This window comes from Oryzias melastigma, linkage group LG23 (genome assembly GCF_002922805.2).
Source record: "Oryzias melastigma strain HK-1 linkage group LG23, ASM292280v2, whole genome shotgun sequence".
Classification (NCBI taxonomy): domain Eukaryota; kingdom Metazoa; phylum Chordata; class Actinopteri; order Beloniformes; family Adrianichthyidae; genus Oryzias; species Oryzias melastigma.
Window position 1 is genome coordinate 4870194 of NC_050534.1, and position 9769 is coordinate 4879962.

Consider the following 9769-nt stretch of genomic DNA (forward strand, 5'->3'; position numbering starts at 1 on the left):
CCCTCCTTCGACCGCCACCTTAACGTGGTGGAGGGGTTTGAGAGCTCGAATGATCCCTGGAGCTGAGCTGTCTGGGGCTTCTGCCCCTAGTAGGGTTTCCCAAGACAGACACTTCCTTGGTGACGAGCCAGACTAAGAGCGGTTCACAACTTTCTGTATAGGTACTACACACACATACTTAAGTATGTACACACTCATAAATAGCATAATTAGATACATTTATAAGCTTATGTATAGGAGGACGGCAGCGCGCATAAGTGCAGCAGCCTACAGCTCCTCGTCTTTGTGTGTTTTTTAAATATTATTTTTAACATTGTTTCAGCTTGCTGCTACCCTAACAGAATTAAACAGACTCTACAGCCGTACAGACCTCCTGGACATCGGGTTCCAGTGGAATTTGAATTTTAGCAGGGACTTCCACTGCAAGCGACACAGTGAAACAGTGGGATCTCCAGAGATTGTCGTCAGGTCTGGCAGGCAGGCAATGCAGACGGCGTCACAAGAGGAAGTAGAAGCGGGGCTGTAGTGCTGGTCTGCTAGCTGAGCTAAGAAACCCCCACTGCCAAGCCTCTACCTCTCAAAGGCCCGATCGCTGACGCACAAAACGGATGAAACCGCTACATCAGCTTCAGTGCAGCTAGCAGGCCGCACACTACCCAGATGGGACAGGAACAAAAGCTGCATCTGCATACACGCAGGTTGGTGTAATAACAGCACAGTAATGGACACACTGCTCTCCCGACCCAGAGTTCCGACCTAGAGACCCTTCTTTCTGCCTCGCGAGATAGCTGCTGTTTACATTCCAAGAGAGTGCAGAAGGTGATAAACATCAGACTCCATCTATACCTCCTGCTGCCTCAACAGAGCCACAAACATCCAGAAGGATCACACCCACCCCATCATCCCCTCTTCAAACTGTCTTCAACGGCTTCTTCCCAAAAGCTGTAACTTCACTAAATGCCAATTTCAAACCATAAACCTCTAATACTTGCACAGGCTTGCATATCTTCTTCAATCTGGACACTTTTTTTCTTCACCTTATTTCTCGCACATTTGTTAGGATTTTTTTCATAAATATCTGAGAATTGGTTATTTGTAATGGTAGTAATGACTGTAATGACAGCATGTTGTAGCTTTTCTCCCTACAGGAAACAAACGCGAGTCAATCTTTACGCGACAGCGTGCTGCTGCTCTGTGGGATCTTGACCCTGTAGATGCTGTAAACCGGACGATGATTGAGGAGGCTGAACCAAACGCCCAGACAGTCGGCGCCGCCAACGGATTTAAACTCCAGCCAAACCTTCAGGAGGAGACAGACGAAATGTGACTTCTACAAACCAGAGGCGTGTTCTGCGGCTGCAGTACCTTGTTGAGCAGAGGCAGGAAGTTCTTCAGGGAACCGATGTTTGTCAGAATCTTCCTGAGCTCTCTGGCCTCGCTGGCTGAGATGTTCTGGATGAAAACGGTCTTTGAACCGTCGTCTTTCACTTTCTGCTCAGACAACAGATATATTTGATACCAATGATGTGCAAACTCTTGAAGAATCCAGGTTTGTTCAGATAAAATTAGGATTATATTCCTGAAGCTAAAAGAACATTGATGTTGTACGCACCACATGAACCTTTTTTATGATAGATTTATAAAACCCAAACTGAAAGACACAGAAGATTAAGTTCATAAATGAACACTTCCAGCTTCAAACAGAAACAGATTTGTTCATCTTTTCACTTCAATGGAAAACAACACATTTTACATCGAAAATTAACATCGATTTTAATAAATTAACGAAACGGTTTTTCTTTTAGGTTAAAAAAACGTTATTTTTCAATTAAGAATCTTTATAATTATGAACTGATTTTCCAGCTTTGCTTGTGTCATTAATTTTTAGGCTTCCTCTTCTTCTTTTCCTTTGGCTTTTCCCTTCAGGAGTCGCCACAGCGAATCAGTTTCCTCCATCTAAGCCTGTCTTCAGCATCCTCCACTCTAACACCAGCCACCTTCATGTCTTCATTCACTGCATCCATAAACCTCCTCTTTGGTCTTCCTCTAGACCTCTTTCCTGGCAGCTCTAGACTCAGCATCCTTCTACCAATATATTCACTGTCTCTCCTCTGAACATATCCAAACCATCTCAGTCTGGCCTCTCTGACTTTATCTCCAAAACCTCTAACATGTGCTGTCCCTCTGATGTATTCATTCCTGATCCTATCCATCCTGGTCACTCCCAAAGAGAACCTCAGCATCTTCATCTCTGCTACCTCCAGTGGTATGTCTGCAGCTGGATGCAGAAAGGGATTAGGGAGGGGTCAGTATGTCAATCTTTGTCCACTAAAGATAAAACAAATACACAAAAAATGCATGATTTTAGTCCATTTTGCAACAGTAATTATGTTCAAAAGTTACAGTCTTACAGTTTAAAAAATGTAGTTTTAGAGTGTTCAATAAATGTTTAACCTGTTCGGCCCGCGACCTAAGATGTCTTTCTGATTTTGGCCCCTTGTGCAATTGAGTTTGACACCCTTGTAGTAAAGCATGGCTTAACAAACCAATGTAAAAACATTTATACACTTTCAAACTTTACTGTGAATTTATTCTTTCCTCAACCTTAAAAAAGAGATTTATCACAGAAATCGACGTGACCATTAGCATATCTGAACCATTAAACATCTTATTTTGAGACAAATATGCTGTTTTGTTATTATTGCAGATAAAAATAAAGATGCCAAGAATGGACCTAAATACTTTACCATAAAATCTTGTTTATTATAACATTATCAACTGCTAAATCGAAAGAAAAAACCCACAAACAGTTCTTTGACCATAATATTTGAGGCAAACATAGAAGAAAAAATACAAATGCAAATACAAAAAAAGAAAGTTACTTTATTGTCCCACAAATTAACATGTTCCACCAAAAAGTTTTCTTCAATAGGAAAGGAATTTCCAACAATCTGTCAACAAATAGAACTTTATTCCTGATTTGTGATGATACAAGAAGCCAATTCTTTTATATCTACAGTTGGTCCTGACTTTGATAACTCCAGTCCGTCCTGACGGTCTGCAGGAAAAAGGCAAGATGCATTGTAGACAGGTCACCAGTTCATCACATGTGCACATTAACACAAGGACAACTCAGTCTTAAAAGCAAAATAAAAACTCTGTCAATCTAAATAACAGAATTTAAATTCCCACTCAAATGAAAATACTGCAGAGCTTTGGTGTTTTCAACATGTTCTTGTAGCATTTTTCATGATGGAGGACATAAATAAAAGAACATAAGATTCAAATTGCATTTCTGACTATTTATTATTCTTGATGGATCAGGAGAAGATGAAAAAATGCTGTTTGGAAAACTTGTGTCATAGAAATTAAAATGGGTGGATCAAGGTCTCTCCTCCAAACAAATAGATCCATGAATATCTTTGTTTTGTTGAGCTGGAATCTGGATCAGAACCATACGGCTGGATAACTCCAATATTGCTCATTATTTTTGTTGCACCGCTAATGCTAGCTTAGGGGTGTGAGGGGCTGTAAGATAGCGGAAAAGAGTGTGAACAAATGAATGATGGGAAATCAGCACGGGGTCGATTCCACACCAAAGGTCCTGCCCACAACTCAGAAACTATATCCTAGAAAACAATATAGGGTTTTAGTTTACCTAAAAACAACATGATCATTTCTAAAAGATCACTGGGAGCACTTTTACAATAGATCAATTGATGATTGGAGTGGGACCTAAAACTCAAGTTTCCAGAGAACACCCACATATAAAGGACCCAGACAGGATGTCCAACATGACCTATTTACTCAGGGAATGATGCTAACAATCACACCACCATACATGCTAAATTTAAGATATTAAAAAGTAGAAACATTTGACAAAATCACAAACTATCCAATAGTTTATTTGAAAAATGTAAAAGGAACTTTTCACTGGGAAAGTTATCACAATATTTAGTTTATCTTAAGAGTATTTTTTTACTGCTGCTTTATAGTACTTAAACATTTATAAGCCAGCACCATTAAGAATCATGAAAAAATAATAGACTTATAAAGTATCAAAGATCAAAATCCATTAAGAACAATGTGTTATTTATGCAATAATGAAGCAGTGGCTTGTAAAATAAAATACATTTAAAATGTAATATTTTATTTAGATTAGATTGAAAAAATAGAACAAACTAATGGACAACACATAATAACACGCACCATCTAGTGATCAAAAGTAGTGATTTTGTTATTAGTTTTAAAGGAAAAATGTATTATGTAACAGATGCTTGGAAGTTTCCTTGTGGGTTGAACTTTTATTTTAGGAGCTCGAGCAAAACAGACAGACACTCCCCCACTCATCAGCCAATCAGAATCGTCAGCAGCAGCTCGACTCCTTTAAAGTCCCCGTCTTCATGTTTGATGAAGTTATGCGTTTTAAAAAGTGCATTTTAAAATTTCTATTATTTTGAAAATAAATTTTGTTTCATTCCAAAGTACAAAAACTATAGATTTGGTTCAGATTTTTAGACCACTGCCACTGGAATAGATCCAGTTTTTGTGTCCTTACGTGATGACGTAGTATCTGTTTTGACGTCGCTTCGCTGTGAAGTAACGAGGGAAGACAAGCTCGTCAGTTTTTGTTCCACTTAAGTCAGGTAAACCCGTCTATATTGTCGTTACATTTCTATTATATATTGTAATTGACACATAGTTAATGTTTTGTTTTGCAAGTCATTTTGAGATTCATTTGAACGTCTTTCGTGTCGGGTGCTGTTAGCATGTAGCCACGTACAGTTACCTAACTGCACAGGTTAGCCAAGCTAGCATCACTTCTGTTACCAGCTGAACTGTCGGCGTTTGGTTTGTCGACGACGTTTTAAAGCTTTTACTTTAAAATGGGAGAAAAAAAAGTTTTAAAACCATTTCTGTTGTAATAAATTGCGACATCTCTAGTCAATCCTTCTATAGATCGAAGTCACCTAGCTAACATTTTTTCCCTTATAATTCTTCCTCTTATACCTTTTTTTCCCCCTTTTTCTTTCTTTTTTTAAAGTTGATTTGACTACATATTCGTTGTTACGAGATCAGTCTTGAGCAGTGTTTTAGATATTCTTGTGTCCAGCCTTTTATTTTTCGTCTGATTTGTGTGTTATTAATATTTTGAAAATCCTCGAGCACATCCGAAAGCTTCTGAGCCAGTTTCCGGTCTGACATTTTTGGTTGTATTTGAGTCCAGCTGGTCTTGACTTAATAAAAACATAATTGTATTAACTAATTATTATTGTTTGGGAGCAAGACTATAATGTCGTGGTTCTCAAATAAACTGAAGGTACTTTAATGTGCTGCAAGGAGGACTTCAAATTAATGGAAAACAAAATGAAATCCTCTGAAACTCCCAGTGAAAATTATTTATACATTTTTTAAATTAAATCTAAATAGTACTGGATTGTCATAAGCATTACTTGCATCCAAAACAATCCAGAGAAATGTGTTAAATTAGATATTTAGTATGTGAAAATTTAACGCATGTTACACAATTCTATTCCTGGTGATGGTCTAAATATGTTTTAGGGTTTCAAGTTGGGATGCCACAATTCTGGATTGAAAACCAAACCATATCCACCATTAAACCAAATTGTGTGGAAAATGAATTATTGCATCCTTTATGCATGGTAGTACGTTGAAAGTATCAAACAATTGTGCTAATTTTAGTATTTATTGACACTAGTCTTAGTATGGGCCAATTGAAAGGTCTTGTCTTCATTACTACTTGCCTTTTATGATTAAATTTCTGAATAGTTGTTGTTGTTTTTTTTTTAATAACAGAGAAATTGATGTTTAAACCAAATTGTGAGGAAAGTGAATTGTTGAAAGCCGAGTTTCACCCCCCTTTACAGTTTAATTTTTTTCAAAATTTTCCTCGTTTTGATTTTTTGATCTGTCGTGTCAAAAATCAGATATTAATATTATAAAATGTTGATAATTGATCAATATGAACTGCTATTTCTGATTCCACAAAGGGAATTTTATCACAAATTGTACCTTTTTTTAGATAAAACAGCATGTATTTATTTATTTTTTACTCTTTAAGACAAACCTAACTAAAAGTTTGAATTGACAGTCACAATTTATGGACATAAATTAAACGTTGGTACATTTTAATTGGCAACATGGCGATAAACTCCCAGCCACATATCCTGAGGGAACCTTTGCCCGAAACGTGCTGGTATTCATCACAGACAGTTGCATCATAGTCTCTGCGACGCTGGACTTTGCTCGTGGCTTTGGTGTTTGATGCAGTTTATTCGTTACTGTCCCACAGGTTCATTTTCATCATGGCGTTGAGAAGCGCGGTTCACCGTCTCCTGGTCCGTCCTCACAGATGCGCTCTGGTCTCAGCTTGCAGAGCTCAAGGAACTGCAGCGGCCGCCCGGCACGGTCAGTTACTCTGATCCGATTACAGCAGCCGCAGAAAACCTTTTTACCCGTGGTCCATTTTGAAGGATCTTTTAGATTTCAACAAATGACTGTAGAAAAATACCAATTTGAAAGGTTCCTAAAGAGGTACTGGAAAGAGTAAGTCTTAAAAACCAGCAGGAAATGAGCTTTCAGGGTCTGCACTGTTTTCACCACCATATTATGACAGCTTTGTGTTGGTATTTCAGCTGTATGTGATTGTTTAGTTGGAATCAGACCATGAAGCACAGATCGGATTATCAGCACTTTTTGTGGCTCCTCCCACATATGCATTTCCTTTTCTTCGAATAGTGTTGAAGGAGATTGTTATCCAGACATCCAGAAACGCAGTTTGTGGTGTTTTGTACTCTTATCATTTCTACATATTTTTTTAGAGAATCTTAAGCGTATCTGAATGCAAAACCTGAATTTACAGCTTTATGACTCAAATCAAAGGTTTTTATTGATGCATTTTATTAGAAATTCTTCTCTTTTTATTGGACAGATGCAGAGAAGTTTGAACAGAAGGCTAAAACGCGTGAGTATACATTTGTTGACAGACTTCTTGCTTGCTCTGAGTTTCTCAAACTGGTCGCGTGTTAATTGTGTGGCAGCTAAGGTCCAGTTCGACTGGCGTGATGCGCTGGACCTCGAGGGCCAGCTGACGGAGGAGGAGATCATGATCAGGGATTCGTTTCGGACCTACTGCCAGGAGAAGCTCATGCCTCGCATCCTGATGGCCAACAGAAATGAAGGTGAAAGAGAATGTGAAACTCAGAATCTTTCGTGTAGGGGTGATGTGCTCATGTCATTTTTTCATTCCAGTCTTCCACAGAGATATCGTGTCAGAGATGGGAGAGATGGGGGTCCTTGGCCCCACCATCAAGGGTCAGTCTGACCACATCAAGTTCAATATTTTATTATTTTTTTTCTTTATCTCTGGATATTATTAATAAAAAATCTGTATTTTTCCCACGTTTAAGGTTACGGCTGTGCGGGAACGAGCTACGTGGCTTACGGTTTGATTGCCAGAGAGGTGGAGAGGGTGGACAGCGGCTACCGCTCAGTGATGAGTGTTCAGTCCTCCCTGGTCATGCATCCCATTAACGCGTACGGGACAGAGGAGCAGAAGCAGAAGTACCTTCCCAGGCTGGGTAAGAGCACTTCACGCCCAGTTTAATGTTCAAACCGCTAAAAATAAAACTGCATGTCAGCAAAACAATGTACAGATTCAAGCAGACACGCCTTAAGAGTTCAATTTGCATTGATTTGTAATCTTTTATCTTAATTTTTACACCCGATTCAATAACTAAGAAAAGTAAGTTATTATTACAGGAACTTCTAACAGAGCTGATTGGATATTCCCATTTTAAAGTCCCACTCTGATGCAGATGGTGTTTTTGTTTTTTTTAAGTTTTCCTATAGCATTCTTCTAATGATAAGGATAAAGAAAATTGAACTCAAAACTGCATTTCTTCACATGTCTTTGTTGAAATCGTTGTGAATCCGGAGCAGATGAAAGAATGCAGTTTGTAAAAGAACATATTTGTGAGGTTAAACATACTACAAGCTTCCTGCTCTGATCCAACCCGATGTGTTCACTGAATAGATCCATGAACGTCTTCGTTTTCAAACTGACATCCGGATCAAAACTGTACGGCTTTATTATGACCACCATTTTTGTTTCACTGGAAATGTGAGATTGGGGGTGTGAGGGGCGTAAGCTAGTGGGAGAGAGTGTAAACAGAGATCTCTCAGCGGTTTGCATCAGCAGGTTTTTGATTTTTGGCTAAAAACACTTTTAGAATATCAAAAGATGATCAGAGTGGGTCTTTAAGTTGAGTCTTCTTCAGCCAACTGTTGCTTAATGAGGTTAACTTGTGTTCTCTATATTTACAGTCTTTTTATTACTAGAATCTGTCTTTCATTTGTTCTACAGCAGCTGTTTGACTGTTAAATCCCATGTCATGTTCTTTGAGACTTTTTCCCACCGTCTCCTGAGTGAATCAGGATTATCGTGGAGAACATCAGAGAATAAAAATGCGTTTTGACGGCACAGCTTAAGCTGTTTCTACCTTCAGCTCGAGGGGAAATCCTGGGCTGCTTTGGTCTGACCGAACCCAACCACGGCAGCGACCCCAGCGGCATGGAGACCAGAGCCAAGTACAACCCGTCCAGCGGCACCTACACCCTGGCGGGCTCGAAGACGTGGTGAGTCCCGCTCTGGGAACGGGGATCCCAGATTATCTAGTCCTGACAGGTTGATTTCTCAAGGTGGAGATAGAGCCTTCAAAAGTCTTTTTACATAATAAATATGTAAACAAAATCCCTACAAAATCTAAGTTAATCATTGTTGATTTTTTTAAGTCTCATTAAATAAAATCATTTCCACTTTATCTCAGACGAATACATATCAGGACTTGCAGGAAGAAGGTTGTAAACGGATCCATTTCACACTGCTTGATAAAAAAATAACTGATGGAAAAATGTAAATAAACCAGAAACAGATTGAAAATAAAAATACAGTGTTAGCAGTGTTTTCTGTGCTGTAGATTATTGTCAAAGTTATATAAATCGGAATTGTGAGCAGATTTTTGTTTCCATTCTAAAATACCCAAATTATTTTTCTACAGAGGTGTAAATTTTGTGATTTTTAAACGAGAGAACTTTGTATTAAGTGTGTAGTGAGGGTTTTACAGCCTTAAAACATCCATAATCATAAAAATAAAAGCTGACCACATTGGAGATTTTATTCATTATCTAGTATCTACTAGTATTTTCGCTGAAATCCCCAAAACACATATTGCTTTGTTTGCTAAAGGTGCAATTTAGTATTTTTTAAATTATTTTATTGTAAATAAATACTCTAAACACAAATGTGTTATTTTTTTGTTTTGATTTTAGGCAATATGTACTTCTTGTTTGTGTTTTGTTTCTGTCTTGTGTTGTTACGGCTGCAACGTTTAGTCCAAAAAAAGAGAACGTTTTTAAATAAAGGAGTTATACGGCCTCATTTCAAGTATGACATGAGGAGAATATATGTCCTAAAGAAAAACTGGTGGAAAAAGGAAAAAAAGTATATTTAAGTTTTTTGTAAACTGTTTCCAAATGACTTTTAGAAAAACTTCTTTATGGAAACATCCTGAAAGAATCAGTTCTTATGGAAACAGCTGTAATTCAGAATTTGTCCACTCGGTGGAGCTCTTCAGTTGTAGTTCTTATCAGATGGCCTGTTCCTGCTTTTTAAAAACTATTTATTTGGGCTTAATCTATTGGTCGCAAAACAATATTTTCCAGAAAAAATATTTTTAAGGAAATTTCT

At 38.0% G+C, this 9769-nt stretch overlaps 1 protein-coding gene and 1 long non-coding RNA gene across 2 annotated transcripts in view; one reads left to right on the forward strand and one right to left on the reverse strand.

Moving 5' to 3' along the window:
* Positions 1-1848, reverse strand: part of LOC112158249 — a 4007-nt gene extending 2159 nt beyond the window's left edge. The window contains exons 1-2 of the long non-coding RNA XR_002921279.2: positions 1613-1848; positions 1174-1491 (exon numbers count right to left, since the gene is read on the reverse strand). This is a non-coding gene — a long non-coding RNA (uncharacterized LOC112158249). The remainder of the gene's footprint in view (positions 1-1173; positions 1492-1612) is intronic.
* Positions 1849-4490: 2642 nt separating this feature from the next.
* gcdha (glutaryl-CoA dehydrogenase a) overlaps positions 4491-9769 on the forward strand; it is an 8034-nt gene continuing 2755 nt past the window's right edge. The window contains exons 1-7 of the mRNA XM_024291678.1: positions 4491-4646; positions 6314-6429; positions 6953-6985; positions 7062-7202; positions 7273-7335; positions 7431-7601; positions 8529-8658. Of these exons, the coding sequence (XP_024147446.1) occupies positions 6327-6429; positions 6953-6985; positions 7062-7202; positions 7273-7335; positions 7431-7601; positions 8529-8658 (641 nt within the window). The 5' untranslated portion in view covers positions 4491-4646; positions 6314-6326. The remainder of the gene's footprint in view (positions 4647-6313; positions 6430-6952; positions 6986-7061; positions 7203-7272; positions 7336-7430; positions 7602-8528; positions 8659-9769) is intronic.